The sequence below is a fragment of the Garra rufa genome, chromosome 7 (assembly GCF_049309525.1).
Source record: "Garra rufa chromosome 7, GarRuf1.0, whole genome shotgun sequence".
NCBI classification, from domain to species: Eukaryota; Metazoa; Chordata; class Actinopteri; order Cypriniformes; family Cyprinidae; genus Garra; species Garra rufa.
The window spans coordinates 34,270,964-34,290,314 of NC_133367.1; the positions used below are offsets into that span (position 1 = coordinate 34,270,964).

At 38.2% G+C, this 19,351-nt stretch overlaps 1 protein-coding gene across 1 annotated transcript; it reads right to left on the minus strand.

Annotated features, from left to right (window-relative positions):
* Positions 1–138: 138 nt before the first annotated feature.
* On the minus strand, positions 139–19,181 carry capn1b (calpain 1, (mu/I) large subunit b). The gene is made up of 22 exons (XM_073844927.1): positions 19,060–19,181; positions 15,357–15,603; positions 13,872–13,941; positions 9,862–9,980; positions 9,639–9,772; positions 9,387–9,555; positions 9,214–9,297; positions 9,043–9,128; positions 8,886–8,960; positions 8,422–8,582; positions 8,133–8,302; positions 8,025–8,036; positions 7,155–7,366; positions 6,988–7,030; positions 6,104–6,166; positions 5,966–6,023; positions 5,816–5,880; positions 5,447–5,515; positions 5,287–5,365; positions 2,157–2,270; positions 2,005–2,063; positions 139–1,874 (listed from the first exon to the last, which is right to left on the minus strand). The coding sequence occupies exons 2-22, from the start codon at positions 15,600–15,602 to the stop codon at positions 1,848–1,850; spliced, it is 2,115 nt and encodes a 704-aa protein (XP_073701028.1). The 5' UTR covers position 15,603; positions 19,060–19,181; the 3' UTR covers positions 139–1,847.
* Positions 19,182–19,351: the final 170 nt, after the last annotated feature.

Consider the following 19,351-nt stretch of genomic DNA (forward strand, 5'->3'; position numbering starts at 1 on the left):
TTTTGATTCTTGGTTATTTGTTTATCTATCTATCTACATTTAGAGGGTTTGCACATCATGATTTGGTCAGTTACCCAGATGCGCGGTGATACTCGGATGTAAACAACAGCATGGATTGAACGGTTAATGCACTATTGAATACGTCGTTGTGCTAATTTATGCTGTTGGAACCACAGAAAAAAATGCGTGGAAGCTGCTAAATCATATAGAGATGGACTAAGGAAAGGGCGCAATATTTTGACGAACTAAAGTTGAGGTGTAAAGGTACAATTAGTATTTATTAAGATATTAGCCTAATATTTAACCTACATTCTTAAAAATAAAGGTGCTTTAAAAGGTTCTTCACAGCGATGCCATAGAAGAACAAAGTTTCATTCAGTCCATTCAGTCAAAGGTTCTTTAAAGAACCATCTATTTCTTACCTTTTTATAATCTGAAGAACCTTCTTTCACCACAAAGAACCTTTTGTGAAACAGAAAGGTTCTTCAGATGTTAAAGGTTTTTATGGAAGCATTTAGACAAAAAAGGGTTCCTCTATGACATTGTGAAGCACCTTTATTTTTAAGTGTACCTGACAGGAAAGAAGCACAAATATGAATGTTGTCGAGATTCTTGCCTGGGAAATCCTGGTTCAGTTTGGCCAACCACAAACACTTTTTGTTCCTCAAGTTTTTTTTGCACTCTTCTCCTTGATTTATTATAACTTTTGGCAGTCTGTAGTACTTCAAATGTTTTTCCCGGTCTTACTGATTAGTACAGCCCAAAACATGACAGTAATTGAACATGTTCAGCAGCAATAATCAGCTAAATATGCAAGTTTCGTTTAGTTCAGTGGCACTGTTTGGTTCGACAATTCATCTGCTTCCATCATGGAATTAAAAACGAAAAAGGTAATTGCAACTTTTTTCACAATTTGCAATTGTTTTTGCAATTATAAGTTTATATCTCAATTTGGAGCTTGTATCTCGCAATTCTTGGTTTATGTCTTGCCGCTGGCAATTCTGAAATTATATCTTACAGTTCACACTCTCTTTCTAGGAATTGTCAGTCAAAAAATTTCATTGGGATATATAAACTCAGACTTGAAAGGAAATAAATCACATTCACCTTTTTTATTTTAAATATATATTTACTAGCCATTAAATAGCCATAACACACCAACCATTTTAATTTAACCTTTATTCTCACTTCCTTCCATTAAGAAGCAGCATAAAAGAAACGATCTAGTGTAACACAATTCCCTGAATATTCTATAAGAACTTAAGTTATTTTTAAATAAATAATTGCACAGTGATCATAAATGCTATCAAAATCATACACTGACAAAATTCAATAGAAATTACATATCAAGGCATTAATGGTGCAAACTTCAAATGCTAAGTAAAGCTACATAAGCGAGGTATAGTAAAATCACCTACAACAGTGGTTCTTAATTCCAACGCCTTTGGTTCAGTTCACGAACCTCCCTCCTAACCAGCTGAATCAGATGCATTAAATAAGGGAGACGTGTGCAGAGCCGTGGATTTGAGAACCACTGGCCTACAGCATAAGGTTAGTAGCATGCACTTAATCATAAATCTATGTTAAGTTGCTCTCTGAAATACTGCAATGCATTTTTCTGTTAACATCTAGTGGTTCATAATTGATAAACACATCTTGCATAATGAGGAAATCTCTGTTTTGTTTTTTTACTCAAAAAGTATATAGTGCCATAGGCTCATGTGATGGTTAGCTTGGGTGTGTTTTAAGGCTGTATTGCTCAGGCATCTTTGGGTGTAATGGCTTAAAGCTGCAGTTGAGGGAGTGATTTTGGCCCTTCTAGTCCAGCATGATATGATCTTCACACATCAACCACACATGGTCAGGTATAGCCACTGTAAGAGAGAGCAAAAAAGCAAATGATTTCATTTCCTTTTCGTTAGAAAAGTTTAAGTGCATTACTAATATAATGTTCCACCATTTTGAAACATATAGAAGAAACCTAGAATGTAAGAAATGACCCACCTCGCTAACATTGAGCTGAGCAGTGCCTGAGCCCTCTTTGTCCAGCTCTTTAAAAGTCCCTGTTAAAAATGACATTTAATTAGTCATTTTAGTGAAACATTAGCAAATAAACTTCTTTCGCAAATACAGAATTAGATGTCTAAATGACGTACTGAACATGGCCTCCAGTTTGACCAGGCAACAGACAAAGTTGTCGAAGTCAACTGTCTCTCCTTCTGAATATCGTGCCACAATTATCTGATGTAGCCTGTTATTGAGTTTGAAACCTGAGGACAATGAAAAGGCATTATATTAGGGCTTGATCAAATTGATTTTCAGTGACCAAACTAGAATCTCGGATCAGTTTTATACATTTGCAATAAATATAAATACAATAAATGTCTACTTTAAAGTAAGCATTGTTAATAATCTCTTATGGGCCTGTTTTGCCAAAGCCTCCATAGAACAAGCCAAACAAGCCCTGAAAATGATTAAAAGAAGACATAATTTAGACATTTCATATTTAATAGTATCTGATGATTTGGTAATTGCATTTAATAGATTATACCTTCAATAAAACAAATGCGGTGTGTTTGTAAAAGCTGTTTTGTGCATGTTTTACGAGTATTGACCAGCAGGTGTCACCAGCTTGTGGTATTTCGAGCACTTCAAATCAGTTAATCATTTGCAGAGCAATAGGTTCAGTTGATTCAAAGCTTCAAAAAGGTAAATTTCTCCCATTGCTAGATTAAATGCGAACGTAATTTGAAAATCTAAAAACGATTTAATCAGTACAGTGGCTGCATGAGAACATATTTGTCAACGTACAAGTAAATCAAAAACATACAGCTCCTCCATCAATGTAGTCCGGATCACAAACTTATGAACAGTTCTTTGTAGTGAATCAAAAGCATACGATGTGAGCAGCGAAGCCTTATTTCTGAGCAAATGACTCTTATGAACTGGTTCGTTTTAGTGAATCAAAAACATACAGTGCAACCAGCAAAGGCTGATTTCTAAAAGAATGACTCTTATGAACAGGTTCTTTGTAGCAGTGGCGGACTGGGACTAAAAAACAGCCCTGGACTTTGACTCGGCTCAGCCCACAACAACAGATGTGTGTGAAAGCTAATCAGCAACAGACACGGGCCTCAAAATACTTAAATCTCAAAATCTCTTAACCCATGATGTTTTACCTTCCAAATTATAGCATTATCTCTGATGTTGACTAAAAGATATGTTAAAAGCATAGTGTAGAATACTCACAGAAATAAACAGCCCTCTTTTAATGTCTTTCTGCTGAAAAATATGCAGGTAAAAAAAAACGGGGTTTATGTATTACGTCATATATTCCATGCAATCTTAAACTATATGTATTACTTACTAATCTCTTAATTAATTTGTGCAAAAAAAATACGGCACTGCAAAAACTGTTCATCTAACCAAATTAAAAAATCTTGTTTCCAGCTAAAAAGTATTTTTGATCTTGTTTTGAGACGTATATACTAAGCAAGAGCAGTAGATGTTATATTATTAATCTTATTTTGAGTATATTTGTCTTATTTTGAGAATTCTTAGCAAGTGCGATTTGTCTTATTACACTGGCAGATTATTTCACTTAATTTAAGAAGCTTTCGACTAACCTAACCCTTAAAATACTTGATTTTAGTCAAAAACTTCTTAAATTAAGTGTATAATAATCTGCCAATGAAACAAGACAAATCACACTTGGTAAGAATTCTAAAAAATAAGGCATATATACTCAATATAAGATTAAGAATCTAACACCTTCTACTCTTGCTTAGTATATAAGTAACAAGGTTAAAAATGCTTTTTAGCTGGAAACAAGATTTTTTGACTTGATTAGATGGAGTTTTTGCAGTGTGCACAAAAACGGTTTAATTACTTATTAAATATTTCTTCTGCCTTCATGTTAATGCTGCGGCATGTTTATATCGTGTTTTTTCCCCCTCACCTTCTCAGCCCCACCCTTTTCTTTCTCCCATCTGCACTTCACTTGTAAACGGTTGAGTGACAAGCATTGACGAGTGAGCTTGCGCATCTAGGCTTGTAGGCGCATTGTTGCCACCTATCGGTCTTGACATGGAACAACAGTAAATTTTAAGCAAGAGAAAAAACTGTGACGGCTGCATAGAGGCCGACGGCCGTCCTGCGGCAGCGGCCGTTCTGGTATTCTCCAGAACGTCCAGACGGCCAGTCCGCCACTGCTTTGTAGTGAATAAAAAACATACAGGGTGACCAGTGTAGCCTGATTTATGAACAAATGACTCTTATGAACTGGTTCTACTAGTAAATCAAAAACATACAGTGCAACCAGCGAAGCCTGACTTCTGAAAAAAATTACTCTTACGCACCGGTTGTTTTTGGTAAATCAAAAACATAGATTGTGACCAGCGAAGGCTGATTGCTGAAAGAAGGACTCTGGTTCTTTTTAGTGAATCAAAAACATGCAGTGCAACCAGCAAAGCCTGATTCCTGAAAGAATGACTCCTATAAACAGGTTCTTTGTAATGGATCAAAAACATACAGGGTGACCAGTAGCCTGATTTCTTAACAAAAGACAATGATGAACTGCTTCTACTAGTGATTCAAATACATACAGTGCAACCAGCGAAGCCTGACTTCTAATAAAAATGTCTCTTACACACCGGTTGTTTTTAGTGAAGCTAAAAAACAGAGCATGACCAGTGTAGTCTGATTTCTAAACATATGACTCTTATGAACTGGCTCTTTTTAGTGAATCAAAAACAAAGCGCAACCAGTGAAGCCTGATTTTTAATCACAATAAATGACTCTTATGAACTGGTTCTTTGCAGTTAATCAAAAACATACAGGGTGACCAGTGTAGTCTGATTTATGAACAAATGACTCTTATGAACTGGTTCTACTAGTAAATCAAAAATATACAGTGCAACCAGCGAAGCCTGACTTCTGAAAAAAATAAAAATGACTTACACACCGGTTGTTTTTAGTAAATCAAAAACATAGATTGTGACCAGCAAAGCCTGATTTCTGAAGGAATGACTCTCTTATGAACTGGTTCTACTAGTGAATCAAAAACATACAGCGCAATCGGTGAAACCTGACTTCTGAAAAAAAAATGACTCTTACGCATCGGTTGTTTTTAGTGAATCTATAAAGACAGAGCGTGACCAGTGTAGTCTGATTTATGAACAGAATTAATTTATGAACAAGAGTTTTCAAATCAAGTCTCGAATGAAAACCAAAAACATATCATGGTCCAAGATTTGAACAAGATGAATATTAAAAACTCTTTATTACCAGCTGACTCCACGGCGAGGCGCATTTCATACGAGCTCATTGTGCCAGATTTATCCAGATCGAACTGCCTAAAAATACCCTGCAAATGAGAGAAATGAATTTGAGTTGCCACCATACTATTCAGAGGATGTAGGGAAAGTTATGTGACTTGTGATCTCACCAGCCACTTCCTGATTTTATTCCATAGAATCTGGAACTCCACAATTCCCAGCCGAGCACTGCCATCTTTCTGAATTTGATGAGTCAAGGTCAACACAATCAACCAAAGGCTTATTAAAACCCTATTGAAACAACCAGAATACGCTGGTTAGCATGGCTGCTTGTTTGAGCTGCTTCTTAGCTGGTCATGAGCTGGTTTAAGATGGTCATGTGCTGGTCCTGAGCAGAAACTAGTTGCTTAGGACCAGCTAAAGACAAGCTCTAACCAGCATATGCTGTTTTTTTCAACCAGGTAGTCAGAGGAAATTTATACACTAATAAATAAGCAAAAGTCTCTTGTTAAAGTTAGCATTTTAAAATCTGAGGATACATCCAACAGGTTGACCATGCACCTACATGACTCCAAACTGAACCCATCTGTCTTCAAGTCCCTGTCTGAAGAACACAAAGAGCAGAAGTATTTCCAGAGTACACAGACATAGACCAGACGTGAACACTTAAAAATGTCAGCTGAGCTTACGTTTCCCAACCACTCGGTTCAGAATGGTCCTGAGCTCATGAACTGAAATCTCCATGTCCTACAGGAGAGTTTAGATCAAGTTTAATCTAACGGAAGACGCAATGTTATTAATGAAAACACACATAGATGAAAACACACCTCTCCAGACAGCTGAGAAAACAATTTTTTAAATGAGTCCTCCATGTCCTCTTCTGAAACCTCCTGTGGATAAGAAATTTTTTTAGTTTTTTTTTGTTTTTGTTTTTTTTGTTTTTTTGAAGAAGAAGCAGAATAAATTGTGAGAAGTGGTGGTTTTCAAGGCACTATGTGGTAGCCAAGGTTTTTTAAGTGTTTTATTGAAATAAGAGAAAAGTATTGAAGCCGTTTCCGCCACTAAATAGAAATAAAAAAAAGGTAATTGTGTTTTTTTATCTCACAAATCTGACTCTTTTTAACTCGCAATTGTGAGTTTACATCTTGCAATTCTGACATTTTAGGTTAGAGTTGTGATATTAACTCGCAATTACGAGTTATAAAGTCAGAATTGTAAGACAAACTCGCAATTCTGAGAAATAAACTCGCAATTCTTATTTTTTCTCAGAACTGCGTGATATATTGTGAGTTACTAAGTCAGAATTGTGAGATATAAACTGTTCTGAGAACGTCTTTTTCCCCCTCAAAATTAGACTTTATAACTTGCAAGTCTATATCTCACAATTTTGAAAAAAAGTCAGAATTGTGAGACATAAACTTGCATTTGTGAGAAAAAATTCTAAATTGTGACTTCATATCTCGCAATTCGCAATTTATAACTCAAAGTTGCAAGTCTGTCACGCAATTCTGACTTCATTTCTCAGAACAGTGAGTTAATATCTCACAATTCTGACTTTTTAACTCGCAATTGCAAGTTTATTATCAATTCTGAGTTTGTGTAACGCAATTTCAAAAAAAGAAATTCTGAATTGTGAGATAAAAAGTCGCAATAACATTTTTTTATTTTTTTATCCAGTGGCGGAAATGGGCTTTCATAGAAAAGACCTTACTTCTTCATCTTCCATGTTAAATGAAATCTCATCATCCATTTCTCTAAAAAATAAGAGAAAAAAAGAACATTTTCAGTAAAGTGATGCTGAACAATAAAGAAAAATAACACATAAGCTAGTCAATAAACCACTGTTGTTTATTTTAGTTGAACGACTGAGTCACTTACTGAGTTTCTGACTGTTTTTCAGTGAAGACTCGCAGAACAAAATCAGCCTCTTTTCCAGGCTCAAATGTGGAAGGGACTATCAGATACTCGCCCGGTGGCAGTTTCAGTCGTGTGCTGACCTCCCGCAGGTTAATAAAGGTCTGTGAGCGTGCGCAGGACGATTGACGCAAGAAAAAGTCCTTCTTGAGGTGAACACTCTGGGAACCACGAAACTAAGAAACAGAAGAAATTAAGTCACAAGTTGTTCACTTTAAAAACAATAAGAAATTGAATGTAATTAAGGGGTGAAGTGTGTAATTTCTGCATAACTAAAACGGATTCAAAAAAATTATTGTTTTCGAGCAGGTTTCCTGATCACTCCCTTTCTGCCATTGGTTAGATAGCTCCGCCCCAACTTCACGCCATTGGTTGAGCCACTGTTGCTATGCTGGGTTGGCGAAAAACTCAAACAAACATGGCAATGTTTTGAAAACACCACAAAGAAACAGTCCTAATCCACCTTATTTTTCCCCGTAAGAGCGGGCGCGGCCATTTGTACATTTAATGTGTCTGGTTTATGGTCTTATCCACGTCCAGCTATTTTTAGCTTGCAAAACAGTGTCTTACCATATTATTTTAATGTATTATCTTAATTTTTAACACAATGGTTTGTAGTGCAAACAGTTTTACTGTTTACTGCACGTTGTTATTCTTCTATTATTTCCCTACAGCAGCTTCTGAACCGGAAATCTCACACATTATAAGTAAGGTACATTTAGGGAAAATCAAACAACAAACGGCTTACTTAAAGTCCCTGCAAATCACAAAAAAATATTTGAAAATAAAAAATTACACACTTCACCTTAAATTCATACTGAAAATAATCCGTACCTCATCTGGGACCTTAAGAAAAACAGGAATAAAAGACAAAAAAATGAGTCAAAATATTATATTTAATAGAAGTCTATCTGTACTGTATCTCTGATTTCATTCTCCAACCTCATATAAGGCGAAGCCAATGGTGTGCATGTCTTGCCCTTGCTTGCGGTAACTTCGCCTGTCCTTCTGCATCAAGGCCACCAGGAAGCTGCAGGACACCTCGTCGTCCTCAGGATCATCATCTTCCTCCAGCAGCGTGATCTTATATTGAGGGTTTATCCAGAAAGTATCTGACAAAATAATATTGAGGGTTTATCCAGAATGTATCGGACAAAATAAGACACGTGTGTAATGCAGTATGTTTTAGCTGATGAATACGTTTCAGTGGCAGTGTGTGAATTTATCTCACTAGGGTGGTTCCTGCAGCCCCCTGCTGTACTTCCTTTTCTCCAGGAGCCGTCAAACTTAATTGTGTTCCAGAAACTTAGAGAATCTTCACTCAGAGCGTCTGGCGTGAGGTTACAGATCTCCAGACGAGAAAATTGACGTTTGAACTCATCAAACGACATCCTGAAATGGCCAGAGAACAGAGCGTCAGTAAACAATGTATAGAGTGTATAGAGTAGAGCTTTTCAATTTCTGATTCTGGAGTTGATTGCAAGAACTGATTCCAGACGAATTTTATGAAAAGAGAGCTAATCTTCTCCACTTTTTACGCTATATTAGTGAATGCTGTCTATGCAGGATCAGAAAGCTCTTGGATTTCATCAAAAACATCTTCATTTGTGTTCTGAAGATGAATGAAGGTCTCAAGGGTTTGGAAGAACATGAAGGTGCAAGAACCATAAATATCTGATTTCTGTGGAGATTTACCAGAACTCGCCATCCTCCATGTGGTTGTTCATTTCCTCTCTCTCTGCTGGATCAATCCCATTCCACTCAGAAGAACTGGAAATGAAGTAGAAGTTCTACATGAGGATGTTCTGTTTGAAAAAGTCTCTCAGAAATTCATTCTGATTGGTCAACTCACTTGTCACTCCAAGCTCCTGTCCATTCAACTTGCCCCCAAGGGTTTCGGATGCGGATCAGCCTCTCTTTCCTTCCACGGAAGTTCAACTGAAATTAAAACGACAAGAGTCTGATGCAAAAAATTTAAATGGTCAACTAACGAGCCCAAGAACATTTTAGAGGTGATCCTGACCTCTCTAAGACCCGTGACGGAGTACGCATGCCCCTTCACCAGCTTCTTAAAGGTTACGGCCTCCATATCAAAGGCACTGGTGATCTATCAGAGAATACAGACAAACTGAGTAAATAGATCCATAAATGTCGCAGTGCATCTCCAGGCCTGTAGTTGGCACTGTGTGAACTCACATCGATAGAGCAGCCCAACAATGAGCCTCTCTCCAAGGCTTTAGCAATGATGCGGTGCAAATCTTTGGGAGCTTTACGCAGCTCGTACATCTCGGACACTCCACCCGTGAAGTCCTCAAAGCCTTCGGTGGTGGAACCTCCTGACAGAGCTTCATATGAGCCATTCAGCCTACAAGCATATACGCACATTTTATGGTCCCTATGTGCAAAGAAGGAGAGAGAGGAAGAGACTCACTTGGCATAGAGACTTACTTGGCATATGCTTTTTCCAGCAAGGCACTCCAAAACTCATTTCCCTCTGCTGAGTGGACAAACATCAGCTCTTTATCCTTTACTGGCAAACGGTCATCAATCACAACGTCCACCCACTCACCAAACTGCCAGAACTGCAAAACATGGAAAAAACATATTAGTTAAACAAATATTGATTCTGTGGTTCAAATATTCTGGCATTCATTAACAGTCGGCTGTGCACCTGGAAGTGGAAGATGCCGGCATACTCGTCCGTAAAGCTTTGTCCATGAGGTACAACTCTGTGAAGCAGCCTGTCGTTTAACGTCAGGGATGCAATGGCAGCTAACAGCCAACAGTCACCTGAGTGGAGGAAAATTACCACAGAAAATTCTATCTATTTTTCCAACCAACCAATCGCGAGGTGAGAAGTCTGCTGAAAGTTTAAACAGGTTTTATTTTTGCATCACTTCCATCTATCTATCTGTCTATCTGTCTATCTATCTATCTATCTATCTATCTATCTATCTATCGATCTATCGATCTCTGTATTTCTATTTGTATATCTATCCATCCATCGGTCTCTCTATCCAGGTGTCTTTCTATCAGTCCATCCATCCATCCATCTATCTATCCATCCAGTCATCTGTCTATCAGTCCATCCATCCATCTATCTATCCCTATTTGTATATCAATCCGACCATCGTTCTCTCTATCCAGTCATCTGTCTATCAGTCCATCCATCCGTTTATCTATCTATCAAGTCGTCTGTCCATTTGTCTATCAAGCCCTCCATCCATCTATCCAGTCGTCTGTCTATCAGTCCATCTGTCCATCTATCTATCCCTATTTGTATATTTATCTGACCATCGGTCTCTCTATCCAGTCATCTGTCTATCAGTCCATCCATCCATCCATCCAATCTTCCAGTAATCTGTCTAGCAGTCCATCTGTCCGTCTGTCCATCAAGCCATCTATCCATCCATCCATCCATTGGTGTCTCTATCCAGTCATCTGTCTATAAGTCCATCCATCCATCTGTCTGTCTATCTATCCAGTCGTCTGTCCATCTATCTATCTATCTATCTATCTATCTATCTATCTATCTATCTATCTATCTATCTATCTATCTATCTATCTATCTATCTATCTATCTATCTATCTATCTATCTATCCATCCATGTAATCATCTATCTATCCAGTCGTCTGTCCATCAAGCCATCCAGCCATCCATCTATCTATCTATCTATCTATCTATCTATCTATCTATCTATCTATCTATCTATAAATTCCATCGGTCTCTCTATCCAGTCATCTGTCTATCAGTCCATCCATCCATCTAATCGTCTATCTATCCAGTCGTCTGTCCATCAAGCCATCCATCCATCCAGTTGTCTGTCCATCATTCCATCCATCCATCTATCTATCCCTATTTGTATATCTATCCGACCATCTGTCTCTCTATACAGTCGTCTGTCCATCAAGCCATCCATCCATCTATCTACCTCTATTTGTATATCTATTTATCCATTGGTCTGTCTGTCAATCAGTCCATCTGTCTGTCTATCCGTCCGTCCGTCCGTCCATCCATCCATCCATCCATCCATCCATCTACCTACCTCTATTTGTATATCTATCCATCTATTGGTCTCTCTGTCCAGTCGTCCGTCTGTCTGTCTGTCCATCTATCTATCCCTATTTGTATATTTATCTGACCATCGGTCTCTCTATCCAGTCATCTGTCTATCAGTCCATCCATCCATCCAATCATCCAGTAATCTGTCTAGCAGTCCATCTGTCCGTCTGTCCATCAAGCCATCTATCCATCCATCCATCCATTGGTCTCTCTATCCAGTCATCTGTCTATAAGTCCATCCATCCATCCGTCTGTCTATCTATCCAGTCGTCTGTCCATCTGTCCACTAAGCCATCTATCTATCTATCTATCTATCTATCTATCTATCTATCTATCTATCTATCTATCTATCTATCTATCTATCTATCTATCTATCTATCTATCTATAAATTCCATCGGTCTCTCTATCCAGTCATCTGTCTATCAGTCCATCCATCCATCTAATCGTATATCTATCCAGTCGTCTGTCCATCAAGCCATCCATCCATCCAGTTGTCTGTCCATCATTCCATCCATCCATCTATCCCTATTTGTATATCTATCCGACCATCTGTCTCTCTATACAGTCGTCTGTCCATCAAGCCATCCATCCATCTATCCAGTAATCTGTCTAGCAGTTCACCTGTCCGTCTGTCCATCAAGCCATCTATTTATCCATCCATGCATCAGTCTGTCTATCCAGTCGTCTGTCTATCAGTTCATCCTTCCGTCTGTCCATCCATCTATCTACCTCTATTTGTATATCTATTTATCCATTGGTCTGTCTGTCAATCAGTCCATCTGTCTGTCTATACGTCCGTCCGTCCGTCCGTCCGTCCATCCATCCATCTACCTCTATTTGTATATCTATCCATCTATTGGTCTCTCCGTCCAGTCGTCCGTCCGTCCGTCCGTCCGTCCGTCCGTCCGTCCGTCCGTCTATCTATCTATCTATCTATCTATCTATCTATCTATCTATCTATTTATCTATCTATCTATAAATTCCATCGGTCTCTCTATCCAGTCATCTGTCTATCAGTCCATCCATCCATCTAATCGTCTATCTATCCAGTCGTCTGTCCATCAAGCCATCCATCCATCCAGTTGTCTGTCCATCATTCCATCCATCCATCTATCCCTATTTGTATATCTATCCGACCATGTCTGTTAGTCCATCCATTCATCCATCTATCTGTCACACCATCTACCTCTATTTATATCTATCTAATCATCAAAAATGACACACTTCATGTAAGTTTAAAAACCTATTACCCTTCCAAACATGCACTGTGGTTACCATAATTGTAGACAAAATATAATTTATTTTTTTAAAATAGAAACAACTATTAAAAGCTTATACTGTTGATTGAAACACTAACTGTAGTAACTCATGGTAAATGCTTGTATTCTACAATGCCCCATTAGAGGGAGCCCTCCACCCACAGCCAAATAGGGGGTGGAGAATGTGTTTGTACATGGAGATAACAGCACAGTTTAGCACTGTACATTTACTCTGGATGAAAACTGTTTTATCTCTAACACCCTTGTCAAAGCCAAACCCATTTGGCTGTGGAGACTTGAACCACGTCATGAGGTTTTCTGTGTGCTAAATGAGAAGTAAAATGCATATCTCTGATAAGCTTCGCCATCCTCCTCCACCCAGTGTTTGCTGTACAAACACACACTTTGTTTGGCACTCATGAGTGCACACCCTCACACACACACACATGCAAGCCGTGAGCTGTGGCTTGCAGCCAGCAATCCCAGAGTTCTCAAATGCTACACCCGTGTCTGTGTGACTCACCACTCAGGCATCGTGTTTAACCACTCCCCACCAGTCAGGAAACACACAAACACAGAACACTCATCCGCCCCCTAAACACGCATTTCCTCTCAAAAGTGACACAAAACATAAAGTTCATGGAGGTGTTATAAATCATATTTTGACTTAATGGGATTTGCTGTTACTTCATTCATAAATCCAACAGTCATACAGCCAAAATACATAGCATATGTAGTAAAAAAAAATGGGTAGTTCCAGTTCTGGCTTCTGATTGGTTGATACAGTGCTTCAGTGATACATACAAAATCAATCAAACAGTTTATCTTTGAATCTATCTATCTATCTATCTATCTATCTATCTATCTATCTATCTATCTATCTATCTATCTATCTATCTATCTATCTATCTATCATCTATCTATCTATCTATCTATCTATCTATCCAACCATCCATCCAACCATTTATCCATCCTTCTGTCTATCTATTTCTATCGGTAAATCTATCTGTTTGTCCATCTACTGTGTATTGATCACATTATGCATGCTAATGTGCTAATCATGCTAATACCACAACACATGTCTATATTGCTGTAATTGTGCTAATACATGACCTAAAGTTATTTTTAACGACAAAAGGGGGGACAAATCATAACTGACACGTTCTGATGACATCTCTGTAGCAACATTTGAGAGCAGTATGCATGAAGGTCACAGACAAACTCTGTTTTGCTTGGATTGAAGCTGCAGGATCACCCAAACTGCAGTTGAGCACAAATAAAGCTCCTGACATTTGGTGGGCTAACGTGTGCAAGCATGCACAAACATACACACCCAGGCTCATACAGTACATACTCACCTAGGGCCCCCTGGCAAATATCTGTACGTGTGGCTCCTCCCACTATGAACTGAGGATTGTCTGACAGCTCCTGCAAACATTACGCAAGCAAACACAACACATAAGAGCAACACCAAAACCAAAGCCTGCTACTGTCCCTGTCAGCCTATAACAACACACTTAACGCATGATTTCACATCAACTGTATCTTTAAACATACTTCTCATATCTGTGAGATGACATTTTAACCTAGTGTCAAATGCAGTCTGAGTACATATAGTTTGGATACTGTCAGTTAAGCTGTGAAAATATTGTTTGAGCTTTGAGAAAGACACACAGTTCGATAATGTTTTAGCACATAAACAAAACTTTTCTAAAAAAAATTTTTTTTTAAAGAAGGAGGGATGTATTTCATTTTTGCCAATCAATTAGAAAGTAATTTAACTCTTTAAGAGCTAAACTAACCCTAACTTTCGAATGTTACGTAGACTATTTGAGCTGTGTTTTAGTAGTTTCACCTGGGTTTCCTTGTGGGAAATGAGCATCTAGCTCATGTAATCTCTCAATCTTGTTCTGCCCACTTCATTTCCTGGCCCTTCTCTACTCTATCAATCACTACATGTGAAAACTGTCAAAAAATGAAAGCAAGAAGCTTGTCTCGGTAATTAACACCAGACGTTGCACCTTGGTTCTCATATGGGAAATGAGAGCTCAAGTCTAGCTCATGTAGTTTCTCAATCTTGTTCGTCCCAATTTATGGCCTTTCTCTACAAAAACAATCAATACATCTGAAAACTTAAAAAAAAAAAATAATAAGAACCTTGCCTTAGTAATTAACACCAGACATTACACATTGGTTCTCATATGGGAAAGTTTGAGTCCAGTTCATGTAGTTTCTCAATCTTGTTTGTTCCACTTCATTTTCTGGCCTTTCTCTACTCTTACAATCACTACACCTGAAAACTGTCAAAAAAATAAAAGCAAGAACCTGTGCTCAATAAATAACACCGGAAGTTGAACCTTGTTTCTCATATGGGAAATGAGAGTTCGAGTCTAGCTCATGTAGATTCTCAACCTTGTTCCTCCCACCTCATTTCCTGAAAACTTTCAAAAAAACTAATGAAAGAACCTTGTCTCAGTAATTAACACCAGACGTTACACCTTGGTTCTCATATGGGAAATGAGAGTTTGCACCTAGCTCATTTAGTTTCTCAGTCTTGTTCCTCCCACTTCATTTCATGTTCTCTCTTTTCTATCCCAATTAATTAAGGTGTCGAGTTGTGCTAAAAATAAAAAACATGAGACTTAGTCGTTAGAGCCCATCGTTGCATATTAGTTCTAATGTGATGTGGGAAATGAGAGTTCGAGTTTAGCTCATGTGATTTCTCAATCTTTGTCCTCCCACTCCCTCTCAATCAATAAGTGTTAAAATGTGCCAGAAATAGTGACTATGCAGTTGCAGTAGCTTGCATGCTGTTTGTGTAGGCCGTGCTCTGCAACACTCACAGTGGGCCTTATCCACTGCACGCCTTGTGTTTTGGAGGAGCGTGGCGCGAGCTCCTTGAATCCCAGAGACTGAGGCACGGCAGGAAAGCAGGGGTCCTCAAACAGCCTGCCGCTCTCCACACACGCTCTCTTTAGCTCCTCGTAGTCCTGGTTCAGGAACTTGACCGCATTCTCATTGGTTCCCATCCCTTCGGCCTGCAGGCGTTCCTTGTAGATACGCGTCGTCACTCCTCCAATTGAATACATACTGTAGTGCACCAAAATAAGGAAGTAGTTTTTTTAAATAGAGGCTTTAATCCAAAGTAAATCCCATATTGTTCCAAACCTTTATCCCTGAGATGCCATTTCTTGGTTTGAGTTCCATTGAAGAATGAAAGTCATTTAGGTTTGAAACAACATGAGGAAGTATGAATTATTACAGAATTGTCATTCTTAGGTGAACTTTACTTTAAACGATTACAAATCATGGTGCGTTTCTTGTGGGAATTGATCCAGCAACCTTCTGATTACAAGCCCAAGCAAACAAAAGACTCAAATTTGGTGCGTTTGGCAGATGGAGATGTTACTAGAAGCTAGCGCAGAAATAGCAGCATCATTCGACAGCGCACGTTCAGTATCTTTGAGCATTTAGCACAAAGTGCTGCTACTAAAAGGCTTATGATGCTCGCTTACGTTTGCTTCTGGTCAGCCACGTTGCCATTATAAGCGCAGGCTTTTAGTCCAGCTAGCTAAGAGAAATGCCCTCCACAACAGATGCTCGATTAGCACCCTAATGAGGTTGGAGCGAGGTTTACTAATGACTGGCTAATTCCATGTTGTGTTGTAATATGGTTACCCATCATCCCTGCAGAAAAAAACCTTCCCAGACCCTGTTTACTTACACGCTCCATAATTTCATGGATAATGTCCACGGAGGGCAGTTCTCTGAGCGTTAGCTAAAGAAAACCACATAGACCCAGCTAAGATAACTATGCTAGCATTGGACATTTAGTTCAGAGTCATTCCTTTCTTTAAATTGGAGCTACAGAAAGACAAGAGGGTGAATATACCTTAAGTTCCTTGTGTGAGCCACGAGCTTGAAGAGAAAAAGGTCATGTTGAACAGTAGGAGAAATCAGTTCATTGCTAATTGGCTAACATTCATGTTTATGTTGCAAAATTCATGTATTGCATTTACATGGTAGTCCAAAGTACTTCAAGAGCTATTGTTTTTCATATGATTTCACAAAGTGTCCTCAACTGATATTGGCGGCACTGAATGTAAACAATGGCACTGAACCAAACAAAACTTGTGTATTTTTCTGATTATTGCTGCTGACAACGGTCAATTATTGCCATGTTTTGGGCTGTGCTAGACTAATATCTTCATTAAAACTGCTCGTATGTATCTTTACCACCTATTAACTTTAGTTTGTTAAACTATTGCGCCCTTTCCTGCTTACTAAGTCCTTCTCTGTATGATTTAGTAGCTTCCACACATTTTTTTCATGGTTTAGACAGCATAAATTAGCAGAACAACATATTCAGTAGTTAACTGTGCAATTAATGCTGTTGTTTACATCCGAGTATCGCCAGTATGGCGCAAATCCAGGTAACTGAACAAATCATGACTTAAAGGAACACTCCACTTTTTTTGGAAATAGGCTCATTCTCCAAGTCCTCCCGAGTTAAAACGTTGAGTTTTACCGTTTTGAAATCCAATTCAGCCGTTTCCGCAGTAATATCATGCAGCGCCTGAAATTAGTTCCCAGCTAGGTAACTTCCAACAAGGAACGCTTCCTGTGCATGCAGTTGGTCACGTTGTGCTGCGTGATATTACTGCGCCTGCTTCGGCCATGTTACGGTAACAAACTTCCTTGACTATTACGCCGGAATGGGAGTGTAGTTCCTAATCTTATCGGCCTAGAAAACAGCATCTTTACTTTTTCCGCAAGTCTTAGTACATGATATAACTGCAGAAGAGTCAAGTTTTAAATAGGACAAAATTCGTTGGTCATTTCTGAACATGATGCTATTGGTCTAATAGGATTCAATGATCTATGCTAAGCTATGCTAAAAGTGATATCGCCAGAACAGAATAACAGCTGAATGGATTTCAAAACGGTAAAAATCAACTTATTAACTCGGGGGGAGTTGGAGAATGAGCCTATTTACAAAAAAAGTGGAGTGTTCCTTTAAGTGCAAACCCTTTATATTACCAGGGTAGTTTGTGGTACTTTTTTGTTGCCTGCATGTATGTGTAAATGTATACAAAACTGTCAATCTCCAATTACAGACTTCAAATTTAGTGTTTACTATTGTCCTTTTGCATTATTGACACACTATTTTCCTATTTAATACTGTAAAGCTGCTTTGACACAATCTGTATTGTTAAAAGCGCTATACAAATTAAGGTGACTTGACTTGACTTCATCCAAATAACTAACTTTTAACCAGTTTCAATTGGATTTCTTTTGTTGCAATGGGGTAGATAATGTGGTATGTAAACACAGCACTGCCTACTAATGCTAAATGTCAGCTGACTTGTGATGTGAAATCAATAGGCCAGACTGAGCATCAGCACTCTAGTGTTTGTTTTAGATGATGAATGAACACACCCTCAAAAACAGCTTCACTCATGCTGCTTTATATAATGCTATTACTGTAATATTTAATTCAGTTTGAGGTAATTTTGTGTTCAAATTATCAAGTTAATAATGGAACTATGATATAAATGTGGCCCTAGACCACAAAACCAGTCTTAAGTAGCACAGGTATATGTGTAGCAATAGCCAAAGATACACTGTATGGGTCAAAATGATCGATTTTTCATTTATGCTAAAAAATCATTTGGATATTAAGTAAATATCATGTTCCATGAAAATATTTTGTAAGTTTCCTACCGTAAATATATCAAAACCTAATTATTGATAAGTAATATGCATTGATAAGAACTGCATTAGGACAACTTTAAAAGGCTTTTGTTTTTTCACACCTTCAGATTTTCAAATAGTTGTATTTCGGACAAATATTGCCCTATCCTAACAAACCATACATCAATAGAAAGCATCAATAAAAATGTGTTTATGACTGGTTTTGTGGTCCAAGGTCACAAATGTATAAATTATGTGTGTGCATTTGTGTGTACCTGGTATTCATCACATTGTGGGGACCAAATAATATACATATATATATATATAATATATAGTAAATTTAAAATAATGATACCAGTAAATTTTGACCTTGTGGGGACATTTCTTAGGTCATGCACAATTAGTTTTTTTTTTTTTTGTTTGTTTGTTTGTTTTTTTGAGGAAGTAAAAGTGTGCACAATCTCCTGTGAGGTCTAGGTTTAGGTGTAGGGTAGGTATAGGGCCATAGAAAATACGGTTTGTACAGTATGAAAACCATTATGCCTATGGAATGTCCCCATAAAACATGTAAACCCAACAAGTGTGTGTGTGTATTTATGTTTATATAAATGCAAGTATGACACACGCCCTAAATGCCTGAATAATTGATGTGCATTGTGCGGATAATGTAGCAGCTTAAGACTAAGATCGATTTAAAATAACAAAATAATTATATAAATGCGCTATTAAAAAAACACACAATAGTTTCGTCACTTGCTGGAAATATAGGGCAGAGATTTCGCACTTTGACACATATCTGACACCTAAAGGATATCTCACATTGTTAACACAAAAAAGTGAAGTAAAACTTACCAGTGTGTAGTTGTCACTATGGTTCTCAACCCAGCGGATGCGTTTTAAAATAGCGGAAAAGAGAGAATGATGAACGGATCAGTGCAGATGAGACACAACAATCAGGGTACCGCAGTGCACGGTCACGCCCATGTGGGGAGGGACTAATGAATGATTGACAGGCGAGGAGTCTAATAATCATCTTCTGCTCACAGCATCCCAGGGTAGACTAGAAGGGAGACATGATTCGCTACTGGGCATGCGCACATCAATCTAACGTTGTTTTTAATCACACTGTACAACAATAATACTG

Coding starts and splice junctions, on each gene's coding strand:
- capn1b (XM_073844927.1), bottom strand. CDS start 15,602: ATGTATTCAATTGGAGGAGTGACGACGCGTATCTACAAGGAACGCCTG. Junction 9,981..13,871: donor TATTTGCCAGGGGGCCCTAG/GTGAGTATGTAC, acceptor TCCTCCACTCAG/GTGACTGTTGGCTGTTAGCT. Junction 1,875..2,004: donor CTCAGCTCAATGTTAGCGAG/GTGGGTCATTTC, acceptor TCTCTCTTACAG/TGGCTATACCTGACCATGTG.